Source organism: Macrobrachium nipponense, chromosome 8 (assembly GCF_015104395.2).
Source record: "Macrobrachium nipponense isolate FS-2020 chromosome 8, ASM1510439v2, whole genome shotgun sequence".
Lineage (NCBI taxonomy): Eukaryota > Metazoa > Arthropoda > Malacostraca > Decapoda > Palaemonidae > Macrobrachium > Macrobrachium nipponense.
This window is the reverse complement of record NC_087203.1, coordinates 108,810,313-108,832,207: the sequence shown is the minus strand read 5'-3', so window position 1 is coordinate 108,832,207 and position 21,895 is coordinate 108,810,313. Positions and strand designations below refer to the sequence as shown.

The window sequence follows — 21,895 nt, the reverse complement described above, 5'->3', positions numbered from 1 at the left end:
AATTGAAGAGCGCCTTGACCTCGGAACGTCGTAAGCCAAACCTGTTGTAACCCGGGGGCTGCTTTATTTGATGGATATAATTATGTACTACATATGTATGTGTTGAAGTGTTTGTACAAGTTCCTAACCAAAAAACCTTTTAAGTAACTTTGCTTGAATTTTTGTTCCAGCTAAACAGGATGGTTATTCTGGGGTGGCCTTGTTCTCAAAAGTGGAACCTATCAATGTGACTTATGGAATTGGTGATGAAACCCATGATGATGAAGGCCGTTGCATAATTGCCGAATATGAGAAATTTTTCTTGGTCACTACTTGTAAGTGTAACACTTTCATCTATTTGATGTTTAGTTTTTACAAATGTTGACTATTTTTTAGACATTTATATATTAGAGCACACTTACTTTTAACATATTTTTAAGATTTGTTTTGTAGTTTCCATCAAGTTTATAGTATTGTACATGATTTTGTTGTGCACATTGGTTTGAGACTCACGATGGACATATCTTCATATACTGTAAAATTTATTGATCATATTAATGTATCTAATAAAAGGGTTTCATGATGGGCTTTAAGTATTAGAAAGCTGTTTACTTTGTTGTTTGAACCTTCTTGTGTTAAAAAAATGAAGTAAATATGATATTGTTATGATACAATAAAGTTTTATACATACTTACCTGGCAGATATATACTTAGCTATTTGTCTCCGTCGTCCGACAGAAATTCGAATTTCGCGCACACGCTACCGGTAGGTCAGGTGATCTACTTACCTGCCGCTGGGTGACAGGACTAGGAACCATTCCCATGTTCTATCATATTTTTTCTATACCGCCTGTCTCCTGAGGGGAGGTATGGTGGGTATAAATCGTATATATCTGCCAGGTAAGTATGTATAAAACTTTATTGTATCATAACAATATCATTTTTTACATTCAACTTAACTGTCAGATATATACTTAGCTGATTCACACCATTGGAGGTGGGACAGAGACAGCTAAATATAGATTCAAACAGGAATCACAACAATCGTTGTAGGTAATAAATAAATAAAACCTTGGTTCCTACCTGTTTAGACTGAAGACTTCATGAATACAATCCAGGAGTCTGGTCAGTCTCAAGAGCCTCAGCGAGATATTGATCTATGGCTAAGAGTTCTTGTGGGTCTACCAAAGGGGTCTTATCCGCTTACTCGGCAGATCCTGGAAGGACTATGTCAATGGGTGCTTATCCACTTACTTGACAAGAACCTTATACAAGGAGCACAACACCGATCCCGATCACCTTAACCTAACCATGTTAGTTCTAAGATTGCAAGAAGTTATCCCCTAACTCCTTGCAAACAACCACAAACTCGAATCACAAACATTCGTACACTTAAAAGTACAAAAATAAAAATAGAATTAAAAATAAAAATAAAATTTTTTTGTACAATCTAGCCAGTAAGACGTCTCTTGATTCCCTACTGACCCAAGCAAGGACGCCCGTGCGCCAACAAGCATTCTAGTCAGCAGAAAAACAACAACCCGTCTCACAAGGTAGATCTATGTACCATCAAAAATTAAAATATCAAATACAAAATATTCTAAGGATCGTTATGTGTTCCCAGCCCCAGCACTGTATCAGCTGATACAAAAGGACCCAGAGAGAAACACTTTTCATGTGTCACTTTAACGTCCTTAAGGTAGTGCGATGCGAAAACTGAATCACACCTCCAGTAAGTCGCATCCACAATGTCTTTTAAAGACATGTTCTTCTGAAAAGCTAATGAAGTGGCCACAGCTCTAACCTCATGAGACTTCACTCGAGAGTCCTCAGTGCAGTTACTATGAGCATCAGTAATAATGCTCCTAACAAAAAATGCTAATGCATTTTTTGACATGGGTCTACTAGGATCACGAACTGCACACCACAGGCTTTGTTTACATCCCCTGAGTTAGTTCGTTCTTCTTTAGATAAAACTTCAGGGCTCTAACCGGACATAATGATCTTGCCAATTCCTCTCCTGCGAGATTTGAAAGTCCTTTAACTTCAAAACTCTTTGGCCAGGGTTTTGAAGGGTTCTCGTTCTTGGCCAGAAACAGAGTCTGGAAAGAACAAATTGCCGCATCACTCTTAAATCCTACTCGAGAATCTAGAGCGTGTATTTCACTAATTCTTTTCGCAGTCGCTAAGGACAACAAGAAAATACATTTTCTCGTTAGATCTCTAAACGACGCGTTGTGAGGAGGCTCAAATCTATTTGATGACAGAAATTTAAGAACCACATCCAAGTTCCAGTTCGGAGTACGAGGAGAAATGGTTTTTGAGGTTTCAAAAGATCTAATAAGGTCGTGGAGATCTTTATCTTCTGCTATCTTCAAACCTCTTGTTTCGAAAAACAGCAGAGAGCATACTCGATAACCTTTATGGTTGAAACTGATAATTTAAATTCCTCTCTAAGGAAAATCAAGAAATCAGCAATGTTGGTCACAGAGGTATCGGAGGAGGACAGTTTATTCTTCTTTCACCATCTTCTGAAAACATCCCATTTGGATTGGTAGACCCGAATAGTTGAGGATCTTCGGGCCCTAGCAATTGCTTTTGAAGCTTTGCTTGAAAAGCCTCTCGCTCTGACAAGTCTTTCGATAGTCGAAAGGCAGTCAGAGCGAGAGCGGGGAGGTTTTGTGGTACCTCTCGAAATGGGGTTGTTTGAGAAGATCTCTCCTGTGTGGAAGAGATCTTGGTAAGTCCACCGTCCATTCCTGTACCTCTGTGAACCAATCTTGAGATGGCCAAAAGGGGGCGACGAGTGTTAGTCTCATCCCTTTTGACGCCACAAACTTTTTTAAAACCACTCCTAACATTTTGAAGGGGGGAAAGGCGTAGGCATCTAGGCCTGCCCAGTCCAGCAGCATGGCATCCACCGCTATAGCTCTCGGGTCTTCCACTAAGGAGCAAAAGTTCTCTATCCTTCTGGATAGGAAGGTGGCAAATAGGTCTATTTTGAGGACTGCCCCACAGGGACCACAGAGCTTGACACACCTGAATGTGAAGGGTCCACTCTGTGGGGAGAACTTGGTTTAACCAAACCTGCTTAGCCTGTCTGCTCTGACATTTTTCTCTCCTTACACGAATCTTGTGAGAGAGTCACATTCTTGTCTTTTGTCCAATATAACAGCTCTATTGTTATCTGGAACAGAGAAAAAGAGTGAGTCCCCCCTTGTTTCCTGATATAGGCCCGCGCTGTGGTGTTGTCCGCATTGACCTGTACCACTTGACCTAATACTTCTGTCTCGAAGGCTTTTAGGGCTAGGAGAACAGCATAAAGTTCTTCGGAGTTTATATGCCAGTCTTGTTGATCCTTCCTCCATTGGCCTGATACTTCTTTTGTCCCTAGAGTCGCTCCCCATCCCTTCTCTGAAGCGTCTGAGAACAGATTAGGTTTGGGTTCCGAACCTCTAGAGACAAGCCCTCGTTCTTTTCCAAGGGTATTAGCACCACTTTAGATGATTCTTCACTTCCAGAGGAATTCCGAAAGTGTCCGAAAGTTGCCCGTTCTCCAACTCCAAATTCTTCTTAAGAAGAACTGAAGAGGGCGTAGGTGGAGGTCTTCCTAGAGAAATGAAAAAAACTGTTCTAGTGAGGAAAGGGTTCCCAGAAGGCTTAACTATTCCCTCACTGAACTCCGTTCTTTCTCTAGAAGCTCGAGACTTTCTGTAAGCCCCGAGCAATTCTTTCCTGGGAAGGAAAAGCCCGAAAACCCCGAGAATCCATCCGAATCCCCAAATAAACTAAGTTTCTGCTGGGGATCATCTGAGATTTCTCGAGGTTCACGAGTAATCCTAATGTCCTTGTCAGGTTCAAAGTAGTCTGTAGGTCCTCCAAACATAGTTTCTCCGACTTGGCCCTGATTAGCCAATTGTCGAGATACATCGAGATGTTGATCCCTTCTAAATGAAGCCATTTGGCCACGTTCCTCATCAGATACGTAAATACCTGAGGAGCGGTTGATAGGCCGAAGCACAAGGCCCTGAACTGGAAGATTTGTCCTTGTACTACAATCTGAGTATTTTCTTGACGATGGGTGAATCGGAACATGAAAGTAAGCATCCTGAAGGTCCAGGGAGACCATCCAATCTCCCTGACGTAGGGCTGACAGAACCGAAGCTGAAGTCTCCATGGAGAACTTCTTTTTCTCCATGTACCGGTTCAGGATGCTTACATCCAGAATGGGTCTCCATCCCCCCGAAGCCTTTGGAACTAAGAAAAGGCGGTTGTAAAACCCCAAACCCCGGGGAGAATGGATCTGCACTAACTCTTGCATTCTTGTCCTCAATCGACACCACCGCTGCAGGAGTCTCTCTCTCAGTCCAGGGTCCCTGTAACTCGTCGACAAAATCCTTCGGCAGGATGTTGCTAAAGAGGTCTGTCTACGAAGGGAATGATGTAACCCTTCTGTAGGACAGAGTCCAGGGATCTACTTCTCTTAAGGACCAGGCCTCCACAAAGTTTTGAAGTCTGTCCCCTACCTGTGCTTGGAGGACATGGCTGCTACTTGCTCTTTTCAAAAGAGCGGAAGGAAGACCTCCCTCACTTGTCGAAGGGCTTTCTCTTCGTAGTTGGTCGAGTCGAGGGCGCTCCACGAAAGGGCACCACTGGAGTACGAGACACCTTATTCTGAACAGGAATTGCAGGTCTAATCTTCTTCGTGGGTTGCACTAGAAGATCCTGCGTTGCCTTTTCCGAAAGGGATCTCGAAATATCCTTTACTAAAGGCGAAGGAAACAGATGTTCTGAAAGAGGTGCGAAAAGTAGGGCGGACCTCTGAGAAGGAGAAACTCCTTTTGTCAGAAAGGAACTGTAAAGAGATCTTTTCTTTACTACTCCCGATCCGAACAGGGCAGCTAACTCACCAGAACCATCTTGCACAGCCTTATCCATACACGATAGGACACTGTGCAAGGTTTCCGGATCAAGAAAATCTGGCTCACTCGTCTTTTTAGCCAGCACCCCAAGGGACCAATCCAAGAAGTTAAACACTTCTAATACGTGGAATATTCCCTTAAGTTGCTTATCTAATTCAGACATACTCCAAGACGCCTTTGCAGAATTAAGAGATTGTCTTCTCACTGACTCTACTAGGCTAGAGAAATCTGAATCTGCAGACGAGGGGAGCATCAAGCCCATAGCTTCTTCCGTTTTATACCATATACCTCTCCTCCCTGTGAGCTTGGAGGGAGGAGAGCAATAAACAGTTCTAAGAGTTTCCTTCTTCGACAAAAGCCAGGAATCCAAAGACTGGAGGGCTTTTCTCATTGAAATCGCAGGCTTCATCTTTAAGAAAGCCGAAGATTTCGGGGTTTTCGTGCTCGAAAACAGCGATCTCAGTGAAGGAGGAGCAGCAGGACTAAGAGAGTCCCCAAATTCCTTGAGAAGTAACGAGGCTAATACTTTGTAATTAGAAAGTCCCTCGTTGGTAGAAACTTCTTCAGAAACCTCTTCAAGGCCAAGGTTAGACGGGGATCGCTCTTTCCTGATCGATTCTCTATCAAGAGAAGTAGGTTCTTTAGGAGAAATGCTTCTAGTAGGGGAAGGACTAAGTACGTCAACGTCCTTACAACTAGTAGACGCTTCGCGCCTGACTGGATCACGCCTAGTCGGCGCCTCGCGCTTGGTAGGCTGCTCGCGCCTGGCTGGCGCCTCATTCCTTGGAGGCGTCACGCGTCTGGCTGACGTCTCGCGCCTGTCAGGATCCTCGCGCCTGGATGGCGCCTCGTGCAAAACTGCCGTCACGCGCCTCGCTAATGTCTTGCGCTTAGCAGTATCCTCGCGCCTGCCTGGCGCCTCGCTCCTGGGAGGCGTCACGTGTCTGGCTGGCGTCTCGCGCCTGACAGGATCCTCGTGCCTGCTTGGCGCCTCGCGCCAAACTGGCGTCACGCGTCTGGCTGATGTCTCGCGCTTGGAAGGCTCGACGCGCCTGACTGGCGACTCGCGCCTTTTAAACTCTTCGCTCCTGGCTAGCGCTTCGCGTCAGGCTGGAGCTTCACGCTTGGCTGGCGCTTCGCGCTTAGAAAGCTCGACGCTCTTGTCTGGCGTCTCGCGCCTATAAGGCTCTTCGCGTTTGGTTGGCGCCTCGCGCCTGGCTGACGCTTCACGCCTGGCTGACGCTTCACGCCTGGCTGGCGTCTCACGTCTTACTGGAGATTCGCGCCTGGCTGGCGCCTTGCACCTGACAGGAGAACGGATCTTGCTCGGTCTATGCAAGGCTGACGAATCTGATTCCAAGTCCGAAGATGACAAATCTTGATGGCGAGTCTGACCCCTCGACAGCCTAGGGACCCTTCCTTTATAGGGAAGGAAATCGTTCTTTCCTTCTAGGAGGGTCTCTTGACAGAACTCCCACTGAGAAGTGATGGAATCCTGCATGGTACGAAGGATTCCATTCGTTTCTACATTCTTGTCCACCATAGGACTAGAAGATCGGTCTTTTACCGATTCCCACAAGTCTGTGGGGGAAGGAAGCACATTCTTTGCCTTCTTAATTACCGTAGGATCCTCCTCTTGAAAACGTTCAGGACTCGATGTAATCCTGTGTTCATCTCAACTTCTTTTCAGGGGCGAGAAAGATCCGCCGATCTCCAACCTCTTTAGGAGAAGAATTCTCCGAAGAGGAGAAAACACTCTCGAGGAACGCTTTTTCTGTAGCGTTCTCTGGCATTCTGTGGCGAAACAGAAACAGCCGAAGGGACGTCTGACTGTTGGGGATCCTCCACAACCTCCTTACGGCTTTTGACATTCCTTCTCCTCTGGGCTTGGGAGCTTGAAAGAGGTCTAGGCCTGGGAGCGTTGTGGAGACAATCAGACGCCCCCTCCACAGCACTGGGGACACTTATATCACTATCCACAGCACTTAAGTCACACTGCTTACCTTCAATGGCCGCCATTTTGGTTTCCATTTTCCGAAGGGCGGCTTTTAGATTAGCAATCTCTGATGCCGAATCTGTTGGTTCTAATAAAGGAGCAGATACTACGTTAGATGGGGCAGTAAAAGGAGAAGAGGGCATAACATTACTGATAACCCCGCTAGATACAGAACTAGGCAAAGGTTTGGAAGAAGACCTCCTCACCCTGTCTCTTTCCAACTTCTTCAATTTAAGTTAGAGATTTCCATTCTTCCGCACTCAAATCCTTGCATTCATTACAAACATTATCAAAAGAACATTCATTACATCCTGCATTTCTTACAAATAGTATGAGGATCACCGATGCCTTTGGCATCCTAACTTTACACCCCACATTCACACACATTCTCACCACACTTCCAGAATCAGACATCATGTTGAACAATCCAAATCAAATCGAATAAACGGTCCACAATCGCGTATGCCAGTACAATCAATGCAAATAAGTCACCGAGAAGTCCAAATGAAGATCAATTGCGTTGCAAAATACGAATCCAGCCGGAGATACCCACAACGATGTTGCCAGTATGGCCGACAGAAAAAATATGATAGAACATGGGAATGGTTCCTAGTCCTGCCACCCAGCGGCAGGTAAGTAGATCACCTGACCTACCAGTAGCGTGTGCGCGAAATTCGAATTTCTGTCGGACGACGGAGTCAAATAGCTAAGTACATATCTGACAGGTAAGTTGAATGTATAAAAATATATATTATTTATGTAGTGTGTGGTGGTTAGGTTTGAGGTGGAGATTTTCCTTAAAGAAAATAATACTGCCCTCCCTGTGGAATATTTTCATTGTAGGGAAAGACCTCCACTTGCTACTAATTGGATTTAATATGATTAGGCTTAGCTTGTGCAGCCTTGTGTGCTTTGTCATATGCTGTGTATATGGCACTAAAGAATTTTACTTTTTTTCTTTTTTGGCTAATATAATCTTTACTTATATGACTTTGTGTTTTTATTATAAAATATTTCTCTCTCTCTCTCTCTCTCTCTCTCTCTCTCTCTCTCTCTCTCTCTCTCTCTCTCTCTCTCTCTCTCTCTCTCTCCACTAGAAAAATGTTGCCAAATGCAGAGTGAGTTACATGATTATACAAGATCATAAGACAAAACAAACATACCTACCATTTAAAAATTTTCTGCAGTATAATCCTTGAAAACAAATCCAAACTAAGCAAAAATTCTCTAGGTTTCGTAAAGAAAATTAGTTGTTATAGTATAAGTCCTCGGAGGGTGATTAGAAATAGCCCTTGGGTAAAGAAACTTTCGATCAGATGAACAATCAAATGTTTTCCTGTCCCGATTGTTTTGACATGTTTCTTCAAAAGTTTATTATGGATCTTCTATTAATTCATAGAAAAACCTTCGAGAGGAAAATGAATGCTACTAGTTCAGATATTTATCAGAGGATTTCAAGTAGAATTTGAGTACCATACAGTACTGGATGTATTTTATATTGCTGACCACATTGTTCTTACTTTGTTTCTTCTGTATATTTTACTTGTTTAGAGAGCATTTGCATCAGCTGAGCAAGCTGATAGTGATATGTACCATATTCTTATTAGTGAACCACATCACTAATACAGTACACAGCAATTTGTTCAACACGGGTGAGAATATGATGACTTCACACACTACAGAATATTAGCCTCTTCACCAGATTTGATTTTAGTTGTCACACATTACATCTAGTGTGCTTTCATCATGCTATGAAAATATGAACATTAACTTCATTATCACCAGTAACGACATGCTTATTCACTGTAATAGTATGTACAAAGCAGTCAGTATGATAATTTAAATAGTGACAAAAAACCTTTACATTACAGCAGTCTGCACTATACAATACCACATCAAGAAAAGACTGATTTAAAACTTATCTTCCGCAGTAATGTTGGACTTGAGATGGCTAGCTTTTGTATAGCCGCAGTGCCATGCTAAATTAGGGACAGGAATACAATACTTATTTTTCTAAGTTGTGGAGCATGCTACTTTGAATTTTTGCAGTGGAAAATTGCAGATCATGAAGTCACTTTATATTTAGTGTTCATGTTAGCCAAGATGTTGGAAATGCTGGGTGGCTGTGGTTTTTTGACACAGTGATGTCCTTTACCATTTTATTGAAACATTTCAGTTGGGCCTGTGTTTGTGGGTAGGGATAGACAGGATTTTAAGCCTCCCTTCTAAAGAGTGACTGCACAAAATGAAGTTGCGTTATATGAAAATTGTAAAATTTTAAATAATTTTGTTTCATAGATATCAGTATCTCATTTTACTAAGAATGCCCTCAAACAACCCTTCCAATATAAACTATTTGGTAGCTCCTGTTCATCAAGGCTTAAAAATGATAATTTGAAGACATTGCAAATTGTAGCTTTTAACTAGTGATGGTAAATTGGGGCTTTTAGCTAGTGATGGCACACCCAACAGGGAGAATAAGTACATAGTACTTCTCCATTTCATATTTACTTGAACAATCCCTCAGCTAACAATTGTTTAATAACTAATATGTTTTAAGCCAGTAAGAGTGTATTTGTAGAATCTAAAACCTATACGTAGATGTTTATATGCTATTTTTTTATAGATGTTCCAAATGCTGGAAGAAAATTGGTAACTCTGGACAAACGATTGGATTGGGATCCAAAGTTTCGTCAGTGTTTGAAGGACCTTGATGCAAAAAAGCCTGTCATTATGTGTGGCGATCTTAATGTTTCACACAAGGAAATTGGTACGTAGTTATGAGAATTTTATTTCATATTTAGAAGTATGCAATTAGTTTTATATCTGGATTGTTGTTACCTTCTTTAGTTATTAATTTGTTCACTGATAATAAAATTGGTCATCAATCCATCCTTAGGCATAACCAATAGTTGGAGTATCATATTTATATCTGTATCATATCATTTGAAAATTTCAGAGAAAACTGTACATAATAATTTGTTGCGGTTTGTTTGACGTATTTCCCTGTTGTGAACTTTATTTTAATATCCTACTTGCTGGCTGTTATCTTTTTGAATTTGTCGTAATCTGAATTGATTTTTATTAGAATTTTGTTAGTGCTTTATGCATTGTGGCCTATGATTCTTTTTTTTTTTTTTTATTGTAAATGGCAGATAACAATGTGGCCTCGTTATTAGAAAGGATACTATTGCACTTTGTTTACCTGATGTTGAAAAATCCTACTGATAAAGTTTGTCTTTTAAGTTTCTTTGATGATTTATCATAAGTATTTCACTAACTTTACAGTTATTCAAGGTCTTCCTGTCAACATTTGTTTATTGCTGCTAAGGATTGGAAGTACTATACTGTTCTGTTGAATGTACTCAAACTTATATTGGTATTTCATCGTTATTTGAATGTTGAAATGTTACCAGATCTTCACACTCATTAGTTATACTTTTTGTCTTTAGATTTAGCAAACCCCAAAGGAAACAAAAAGAATGCAGGTTTCACTCAGGAAGAGAGAGACGGTTTCACTGATCTCTTAAATGAAGGATTTGTTGATTCCTTTAGACATCTCTATCCAGACAAAACAGGGCAGTACACATTTTGGACCTACATGATGAATTGCAGAGCAAAGAATGTTGGATGGTAAGTCAATTTTTTCTTTGTATTTATTTTTCTTATTTGAAGAGCATTTATGAGAATTAATTTTTTAAAAGCTAATGCATGTTTCTTGTAAAAGTATTATGGTGGCTTTTGGGATTTGGAAATTTTTTTTTTTCCAATCAGAATACAATATAGTAAATATTGTACTATTGCATTATTAGAGAAGTAGTCCTGAGCATGGATTTGGAGGGAAAGAAACATATTCACTGAACTGTGTAATAAAAGAATGATTGATTTCCATGGATTAAATGTTGGGAGAAGTGTCTTTATGAATGGTAGGAGACTGCTTGGTAGAGTGAGAAACACTCTCAGTGAACTTGTTTTAAGGGGGCCGGCCGGCTAATGCCCTTTTTTAAGGACAGGACTTTGATATTCATACCACTTAATAAGGTGACTTGGGACATCTCCAAACCGCATATAATTTTCGCCTCTGACCTTCGGTTTTGTGACGCCAGGGCGATTTATCCCGAAAATAATTTTTTCAAATTCTATCTCCTCCCTTGGATATTTAATATTAAGACTGGGATTACTACCATATATAGACCTGTTGTAGACCTCCAATCGAATGAAGAGTTTTTTTCTAAAAGTCATTTTTTTGCTAAGATATGAATTTTTCAATATGGTAAAAAAATAAACCCTATAAATCAGGAGAAAAAAAATTATAAAAAAAATATTGAAACAAAATTGGAAAAAAGGGCTCTATTTGATTGTTCTATAATGTCTTTCTGAGTTATATACCAAATTCCAATGTTATAGCTTTAAAACTAAGTGAGAAGATAGATTTTGAAGGTCAATAAGTATAGTTTTGAGATACAGGCGTTCAAAGTTTTCCTTCGTACATATTTCTATAAAGACAATGTTAATAAATAATGATTATTATGAATTTATACTTTTTTTTTTGTGTATTCAATAAACCAAAACTATTTTATTTATCATAATTTAATCATAAATGATGATCCCTTTGCTCATATATCGCAGCCTGGGGCACTGCTTGAGGCAAGATGGGGCACTCCTTCCTACGCAATTCTCTCTCTCCCCTTCACTAACTCGGCTTATTACAGTGAATTTTCTTCTTCTGTATGTTAGGGAGATGTTTTCCTTGTATTTTCCTTCTTGCCCGAAACAAAGGTAAACGAACGTAAAATGGAAGAGAATGTCAAGAGGTGGAACCCACGAAGGCAGTACTCTTTTTTTTGTTTTTACAAATACAATTTAATAAATCATGATTATTATGAATTTCATATTCCATTTTGGGTATTGAAAAACCAAAACTTTGTTATTTATCATAAATGAAGATCTCTTTGCTCAAAGATCGTAGCCTTGGGCATAGTGTGACGTGTGCTGTCAAGCAAGACGGGGGCGTTACTAAGCAACCCTCCCCTCTCTCTTCACTAACTACGCATATATTATGATATTCTGTAATAATACTTGAGCGATTTTTCTTCGTCTGTATGTTAGCGAGATGTTTTCCTTGTCTTTTCCTTGGCATGATGAAATTCTTGCTGAAACATACATAAACATACGTAAAGCGTGGCGATGGCAGAGGTGAAATGGAACGTGTAGACTACTTGAAGTCTGTGATCGCACTAAATCAGGACTGGACTTGGTAGCTGAGCCTGAAGTCTCCTTCTCGACTCGGGGAATGTCTACAGATGCCATTTCTCTCAATTTCTTTGACAATAATTATCAAAATTTACGATAATAGAAGAAATATTGCATTTTCTTGTACAGATCAATGTTTTAGGCTTATTGAGTTACGATAACTAATTACCCTGTAACTACGAAAGTAAGAGGAATTTTGACGAAATATTTCGTATACGTATTCTCAATTGCCATATGAAGCTCCATGAATTTTTTCATGACTGCATTTTTCGCCCTATACCACCATATATAGGGGTTCTGGCCGGCCCCCTTAAGCATACCAAGAGCAGAGAAAAAGCAGCTACCTTGTTTGTGAATGAGAGATTAAAATTGGAATGAGGTAAAGTTGAGCAAGTTTGCTAAATGAGTAATTGAAGACCAGTGGGAGTTAATGAAAGGTAATAACACTACCTGGAGGCAAATTAATCTTGGTTGAAATTAAAGTTGGTTGATTATTAAGGTTTTAAATGGAGTTTTAACTAGTACTCCTGCATTAATAGAGCTCCCTTACTTTTGGACTTACAATGAAAATGCCCATGGTACCTCATTTGTCGAAAGTTTATGTTGAACATTCCGTTTTCAAATGAAAATTTTGAAAAAATTTTGTAGTTTGTCTAACAAATACTCATACTTCGAACTGACTGATTGACTTGTTTATACTTGTATTCGATGGCCTACTGCGTCCGACAAGAAAAACTGTATTAACATGGTTTTTCCTTTAAAATATATAACTTAATGATATTCAACAAAATAGATAAAATGATAAAGCATTTAAATATAAAATAGCATAAAAGATGTACAAAATTATATGTCACTGAGGTGACATTCACGCGTATCTGTATTGATATTGAATGAGGGAGCACTGATATTGTGGAGGTGAGGAGAAAAGAGTTAAAATATTACTGTATGTATGTAAAAGCAGTAACAATTTACATAAAAAAATAAAGGGGAATTTCACAAAAAAATAAACAGGAATTTCACAATAAATTTAACATCATGATTGTAAAATATAAAAACGGTCAAATGCAATAAAAAAAAGTTTTAATTGGGGCAGTGTTCATTGCGCTGAGTCTGACGGTATAGTTTAATGATAACCATATTCAACAAGTAAAAAAAGAATAGAGCTTTTTATAGCAAAGGTTATCATAAACGATGAACAAAATCATACGTCATTGTGTGATGCACAGCTAACTTGAGATAGAGGGAGGGAGCATTCATATTTTTGAGGAATGATTTGAAGGTATCAGGTGTTGTGATATTGTTGAGGAGAGAAGGAGAAGAGACAGTAAAAATATTACTGTATGTACAGAAAAGCAGTACCAATTCACCTAAAAAAAATAAAATGGAATTTCACAAATTTAACAATGATAACAATCAAATGCAATACGTACAGTAATAGAAAATAAGTCTTACTTACTTGAGCTAGTGTTAGGTGTGCTGAGTGAGTGATAGAGGAGAGGGATGGAATGGTGGTGGGTATGGGTGGGAGACTGGGATCTGCTTTCCACTGACTTATCAGCTGGGCTGGGATTATTCGCTTGTTTCTTTCAAGTACACTCGATTTGCCCAAATCACTTCATTTTGTTAGAGTAAAATACCTGTCTAGTGACACTGGTTTTTACAATTTTTCAGCACCAAAAGTAACTCTGCTACATAGTAAACACATTGGTGTGTCTTCGATTTTGATTTAAACAACTTCCTTGTGAAAAATGATTTGGTCTCGCTTTCTTTTTCTTAATTGCATTCTTTACTTATTACTTATTTGTTTGCAAAATCCCCATGTTTATTTCATATTTTGCCATTTGCCAACAGTAAGTTGATGTGTTGATAATTAACCTCTTCCTTTCACTCAAGATCCAAGTGTAAACACGTCAACAGTCCTAAACACTGATTACTCTCTCACACACAAACACACACTCACATTCACGCACTATCGATTCTTTTGATTATCCTTGTAAAATGTGAATAAAATAGATTTTGTTATCAACCTTTGCCTACTGCGACCTTTTCGGTTTCCTCCAAGGGTTACCATCTCTCCTCCTTCCATCCCAGCCAGCTGCATGTCTCATTCACCAAACAGTTCGTAAATCGTACACGGAAGCAAAATTTTTTGAAAATTTTACTTGTATAACGTAATGTTTTATTACTTGGCATTCGTAATTTAACTTTTGAACACATTAATAATAGAAAAAATTTGGGAAGGGGCCTTTTTGGGTTGACTGGAACGAATGATCCTGAATCCCTTTATTTCTTATAGCGATATTTGTTTCATGTATATTTCAAACAAATCACATTTCGACCAGCTTTCTGGAACAGATTTAAGTTCATAGTCTGAGGTACAGTAGTCCCTCCAGTATTCTTGGGGGATAGATCTTAAAATCACTAAAAACTCTTAGAACTGCCTATTTTGATAATTAAGACAAAACAACCCTCTACAAATGCTTATACCAGAGTTTTTTTAGTTTTATCACAAAAAAGTGCATTTAGTCATGAAAATGATATGAAAATACAGTAATTTGTGATTACTATTTCTCAGTGAGAAATACTGCAAATAGACAAATTTTCCGCAAATAATGGGTACATACGTGAATGGGCGAGTCTGTCAATCGTGAGTCTGCTAATAGTGGTCGACTGTACTACTGTATTAGATAGATCATTCCAAGCCTTGTGCTCTAGGAATTTTGTGCAAAATTTTCTGTATGGGTGAAGCCTTATCTTTAAAAACACAAAGCAGAAATCCTTCAGGGCATAATTATTCAGATGTCATTTACCTCCACATTGTGAGATGAGTGCACACACACACAGCTTGTTTTCCTACTAAGAATGATATGTGGAGTTTCATATTGCCTTGTATTTGTAAACCCCTAGTTAGATGTTTGTCGCAGGGTTTTGCCTTCTCATAAGAGTCCTTGTGTAACTTGAATTTTCTTGCTTATGTCAATCCCATTAGCTTTAAATTAGAGCCGAGTTCCAATTGAAAGTGAATGTCTAAAAAAGTTGTCCTTTTTTCATAAATTCATCATTTATGTTAGATATTGTGTCCTTTAATTATCACTGATTGCTCACATCTATAGCTAGGCTACTGAAAAAGTTTGTTGTTTAATGACTCAGAACCCAGGATCTATGGAGTTTCTTGTGCAATAGCAGTCATCCAGCTGGTAGATGATTTTCTCATTTTGAGTTAGTAATGAATTGTTTAGGGTTTGTTGAGATCACAAAATGGGTTCATGTAAATGATGAGTTTGTATTTAAAAAAAGAAAAAACGTTTATTTTGTGCTTGGTTATTTCTAAGTAGGATTTTCTCATGATGCAGTTTATGAGTACAGTGGTACCTCAGCTCATGAACAATCCTGCTCATGAATAAATCGAGTTACAAACCAGACGTTAAAAATTTTTTTTTCTGGATTGTGAACTGTGCTTCAAGCCATGAACACACACAATCCCAGAAGGGGTTCATTGGAAGCACTGAACACTTTTTAAAATGTCTTTTGACTGTTACTTTAGTCTTACTGAAGAAGTGGTATATTGAAAAGGAGTATTGTATTACTTGTGTAAATGCATACAGCCAGGAACAGCTGATTTGCTATGAACAACTGAATCCTATAACAACAGCGGTGTGCTTACTTTTCAACCATCGTATGATAGTAAAAGATTACCGTAGTTATGTTACAAATGAACATAACTGTATCCTTATTCACTATGGAGAAAAGATCAGCAAGGGCATATACTGTTGAATTTAAGCTGCAAGTTGTAGCTGAAGCTGAGGAAAGAATGTTCGTCTACTAATAACTATTATCGTGCATTTGCAACATGGATGAAACTGCCGCAACCATCAAACTCCAAAATTTGAGAGAAGTTTCTTAATCAAAACTATTTGGCATGAAAAAACACGTGATGAAATCAAGTGAAAATATCGAATGCAATCTGTTGCGCTAAAAAAACAATTTTCATTGACAATGGTACATACTCAAGTGATATTTTGACTTGAAAACAATTTGTATAACGTAAAATAACGTTGTCCCATATCAATAAATGAATCTAGAGATTCATTTATGCTAACTAGAAGCAAGATAATTGCTCTGATTTGAGTTCAATACAGCAAAATAAACTTACTTCGCCTTCAGATGATTTCCAAACCAAAACATTGATTGCTGTTTGTATTTTATAATACAATAATATTATGAACATAATACAATATTATTGGATGCAGTGAAGTAAAGCATATTTTTGTGCCAGAAAACCATAAAAAAATTGAAAGAAAATAGGGTTTCTGAGGTTTGAATGATTTATATGTTTTTACATTATTTTAAATGGGGAAAGTTGATTCAGGTTACAAATTTTTAGTCATGAACAGCGTTCTCGAACGAATTAAGTTCGTGAACGGAGGTATCACTGTATTGATATCCTAGTAAAGCAAGATTACAGTTGTTACAGTCATTAATTTTGATTAGTTACAAGTATCATACAGTAGTTGAACTTTTACTACAGTGTGCTATTGTTGTTTAGTTATTTTGTGAATTTTTTGAAGTCTTGGACTGTTGGCTTAGCTTTCTGTCTTTTTATGATATGCGGTTTATTTCTGTTCATTGGATCAATAATGACACCACATGTTTAGAATCTGTTACATGCTGGATATTTAATAACAGCAGTTCTAATTTTTTTTTTTTTAATTTCCAAAAGAACTTTGTTCTGCAGGTAATAGTGTGGGCATTACATTGTAGTCTGTTTAACCTTCAGAAATTGTGTACATTATTATTATTGACTTTTTATTGCTTTGTTGTATGTGTTGTAATTTTTGTGTCATTCTTACAGGAGACTTGATTATTTTGTCCTCTCCGAGCGAATTGTCCCAAATCTTTGTGATAACTTGATTCGAACTTCACTGTATGGGTCAGATCACTGCCCCATCACTCTACTGATGCACTTTGACAAGGCTTAAAGTGCCAAGCTTCAAGACTCAGAAGGTTATCATTCATACGAAGTCATCAGAGATATCACTGAATCGCCATTTTCCTGCTTCATTTTAGTTTTCTTCATCATGTAGTGATACTAGAGTTAGGTTTTGTTTTGTAAATGTTTCATAGTCAAGTTGACTATTTGGAAGTATCTTTTTAAACAAAGTATCCTTGTGGAAGTTGATGCATCTGTTAATGTCATCCATTAATGTCTCCTGACTGGATAATACAGTTGTTTGTTTGAATAATGTGTGTTTTGAAAGAATTGTAGATGTGATGTTGTAGATTTGTTGTAACTCAGGTATTTGCCATACTTTTATTTTATTTGTTGTAGTATTGATTAGCATCAGTGATTGCTGAAAAATTGGTAGTTATTATAATTACCAAGGTTAATGATGCAAGTTTTTATTGTAATGAATATATAGTGTATATTTCAATTATCTGGAAATTCCAATGGTGTATTTTATATATTTTGTAGCTTGATGTGTGAAGAAAGACATAAATAAAATTACATGAATACTGTATTGGGGTTTTACTTTATTTTTAAGTTAAGTTAAATGATTGAAAATGGAATATCAAGGAAGGTTATTGTTAGTCTTTTTAGGGTATTGATAAACTAGCTTAGGCAGTGTGATGGATATTTACTTCATTGCGTTATTTTTCAGACTAAGATAAGAACCAGGTATGTTATATATTTCATGAAAGTTGTTGTCTTTTTTAGGGATAAGATATTTATTCCTGTGGAATAGCTTCTGGGGTTAATGTTTAATTGCTGCATGACCCTGTCATGATCCAGTTTCACTCCATGTTTAGTTGATATAATTGCTGTTAATGGACCAGTAGTTCATGCTTTTGAGAGATTGCTCTGAACTAAGGTTAGTAAGATATAGCTGAATTGCAAAATCCTAAGTTGAAATTGGTAGGAGAAAAGTTAGTTTATAACTTTTAACAGTGCCAAAATGATGAAAATGATGTAAAAGGAAAATGTTGTAATACAAATTTATTAGTGTAATATGTGGTAAAAATCTTTGGCATGAAGATTTATAACTGGATGTTTAACAAATATTTTATGGCCTGAAGAAAAGATAAGGTGGAATATCAGGCATTAAAAGTATAACCATGTGCAAGAAGTAAGATAAACAGAAATAAGATCATCTTTTTTCAGACAGAAACTACCTAAATCTGATTCATAGCTTTGCCATAGATTGTTATTGTAAACTGAAGTTACTTTGTTTTTTCACCTTTCTTTTCCCTACTTTTTCTTAATTACAGTCAGGATTAACCTTTCGTAGATAGTGCAAGCATAGTTGAACATGGCTGCATTGCTTTTTGTTATGTGAAGGAGGCTGTAGATGCCTCCTCACTCTGTAGGATTCAAATGTGCCTTAAAGATACCAAATGGAAACAAATCCATGTGGCTGAGCTAAAAATGAGAGAAAGGTAACTCCTTAAATAAAGTCTGTACGTTATATATTTGATAGTCTTGTAAACTGAAAGCTGACGTTTCATTATAAAAGGTAAATGCAAGGGTGCCGGACATCAAATAAAAAAATTATCTTGTACAATCGAAGGTGCTGATAGATTGTTACTAAAATAATTGTTGCTGTATGAAGCAGTTGTATTATCAAATTTGTGGCTTAGCATCTGATTCAACAACATTGAAAAACTTAGACTATTCATTAAGGTTTGAAAATCTGCACTGGCTCTTTCAGACGTCAAAACATTGCTACAACTTGAAAGCGGTGAACCTTCACTGTATACACCATAACCTGGAGAACCATGTAAAAAGCAGTAAATATACAAGCAGATTCATCTACTAAGAGTTCTTTGAATGGATATTTGCGTAGATAATCTACCTCCACTCTTTCCAATTAAGAGCTCTTCATCTTGGTGAATCGGTATTCTATTGGGGTTTAGTGATGTTAGTGTACCTTATTTGGTGTGCGTGGACATTATTATTGAAGGTGGTTTGCCAAGTTAATTCGGTCCTAGGCCATTCATACTTGTTAGCCTTTTACTTTTAAGTTCTTTCATGCATCTTTCCACATTCTCTAACTGCTGCTTTGTAAAGCAGCTGTTGATTTTTCTCCCAGTTCCACTTGTGATTCTTTTACTTAATTTTCTTTGTTTTCTGGCTTTCTTTGCCTTGCTGTCCAACCACTTCAGCTTCCTCATTTCACTGTGCAAAGTGCTGAATGGCAAGAAGTGCCCTAATACTTGGCTTCACAGCCTAAATTTCTTTATGCATTCATTCATTCAGTGAATTGGTAGATAGGATCAGATTTCCTCCAGAACTTAAGTTATATGCCTGAACATCACAAGCAGTGCACCGCAGAATATATGAGACAGTGATTGTCCATGTAGTAAAGTTCACACTTCCTGATGTTCTGAATTTCTTTGCATGTATGTATGACTGCCTTATCACCTAATAAAACAAATTGGTTCTGTGCTGCCATATCACATAATTTAAAGCAAATCAGTTCTTTACTAGGCAGTGCTTCTGTATTTATAATTAAATGGTGTGCAAAATGCTTTGCTTTGATTTTTAGAGGCATACTGCAGAATTTTGCCATTTCCACATCTTGAATAAGAGGCTGGTGCACATTGAAGTATTTGGGATCCTGGCCCCTGTGGTCATAAGGGAAATGAAGATGCCAAGAATGCAGCCAAAAGTAAGTACCATGACCAGATAAAAAATAAGTGCATGAGATTATTTAACATCTCTAATATCCATCATTTTTAATAAAAGTGGCATAAATTATGCAATAATAAATCTGGTAACTGATTAAAACAGCAAATTCGTCATTGAATTATGGCATTTTAAACCAAAAGGAGCACTGCACAAGAGTAATTTTATATTGTCTTCAAACTGGTAATTGTTGCCCTAATCCCTGTAACAGAGAATGCAGGTTAGCGCCCAAACAGGTAAATGTATCTTATGTGATTGTCAAAACTTCAGCCAACAGTGAATGTTAAGTTTTGGAAATTAAGTGTTGGAATCTTCACCTTTTATCAGTAGATGATAACTGTGAGCAAGTAAAAAATGGGCTGAGGTTTCTTTGGGGCAATCGAGTTTTCTGTGTGAGCTGTGGCACGTAGCATAGCCAGACACATGGTTGTGGCTAAATAAAAGAAAACCTACAGAGGCTAGAGGCCTGTAATTTGGTATGCTTGATGATTGGAAGGTGGATGATCAACATATCAGTTTGCACCCCTCCAGCCTCAGTAGTTTTTGAGATCTGAGGGTGGACAGAAAAAGTGCGGGCAGACAAAGCCATCTCGCTAGTTGTCTTTTACAGAAAACTTAAAGCAGACAGACCACATTTGGCCTGTAAGAGCCAGGAGCTCTTCGAGATAAGCACCCCAATCTAAAGAGGAGGCGTCCGAGAACAGGAGCAGATGAGGAAGTCGAGTTTTATTCATTATGGGAGTATTGATCCATTTTCCATTTACCATTTACCTGGTAAAGAGTGTTGTCCAGACCACTGTTCCTCAGACTAGAAAGCTGTCCAGTGTTGAAGTGTTTATTGCAGGATTTGATCCTCAGACAAATAGAAGGAAATAAATTGATAGTTGAAACCACATCTAAACACCAGTTAGGAAAGTAATACGTACAGTATACTGTACATTAAAAGAAATGTTGAATTTTATGGTACAAACTCATCACTTTATGATAGACTTAAGATATTTCAGCTTCTTTTAAGAGATGCTCCAGAAAAAAAGAAGACTGAACATCCAGGACCCAGTGCTGCCACCAGCAGAAAAGGACTTTTCCAGGTGTTTAACCTAACTTCAAAAGATGAAGGGCAGGGAGGTGGGCAGTTATTCTAGTAGAGAAAGTTAAGAAAAAAAAATTGATTATGCTTTTTAAAAACTGTTTTGGCACAATTTCCATCACATTATGATTATCTGGGTGAGAGGAATTTTGCTGCTTGTGAAAGCTGATACTGAGTGTGGGTGCTAGAAGTCATGAATGATCTAAACGTTGAATAATGCATTGGGCTTGTACCTGTTTAGTATAGTTACGGGCTAAGTAGGGCTGCTAAAGTTGAATAATAATACTACTGTGTGTGAAGGTGACTGAAATTAAGAGGAGGAATCTGGGAACCATTTTCCCCATGAGAGGTAGCAACAACTGGTAACCCCCATAGGGAGGTAGTGCTGTCAGTGCACCTCGTGTGGAGCACTGTATGCATTACAAGGTTCTTTACAGCGTGTCTTTGGCCCCTAGCAGCAACCCCTTTCGTTCCTTTTACTCTACCTCCTTTCATATTCTCTTTCTTCCGTCTTACTTTCCACCTTCTCTTAACAATTGCTTCATAGTGCAACTGCGAGGTTACACCTATCAGGCATTTTACTGTCAGTTTCCATGGTCTCATAGATCCCAGTGCTTGGCCTTTGGCCTAAATTCCATATTCAATTCAATTCAGTAACTGCTAGCAGCAACAAGAAGCCCGATAAATAGCATATGACTGATGTCTTGTAGATAAAATTTTTCCAAAACTGTGACGTAGTATTCAATAATCTTGACTTTCACATTTTTTTAAGAGGCCAGGGAGATGAAATCTTTGTGAAGGTAGAGCAGGTAAAAGTTCTGAATGTAACTTCAGAAGTGAGGTTGACAAGGAACTTCCTACATCCTCGAAATTTCCCAGGAAGGTCCACTAGATGGGCAAGCGGCTCTCTAGGTCCACCAGATGAGCTCGAAGATCTAGGAACAAAGCTTGTTAGTACCAGAATGGGACTATTA

General features: G+C 38.2%; 1 protein-coding gene across 1 annotated transcript in view; it reads left to right on the top strand.

Moving 5' to 3' along the window:
• LOC135223177 (DNA-(apurinic or apyrimidinic site) endonuclease-like) overlaps positions 1 to 17,667 on the top strand; it is a 53,664-nt gene extending 35,997 nt beyond the window's left edge. Inside the window, 4 exon segments of the mRNA XM_064261681.1 lie at positions 171 to 314; positions 9,524 to 9,667; positions 10,350 to 10,530; positions 17,003 to 17,667. Coding sequence (XP_064117751.1) covers positions 171 to 314; positions 9,524 to 9,667; positions 10,350 to 10,530; positions 17,003 to 17,129 — 596 coding nt within the window. The 3' untranslated portion in view covers positions 17,130 to 17,667.
• Positions 17,668 to 21,895: the final 4,228 nt, after the last annotated feature.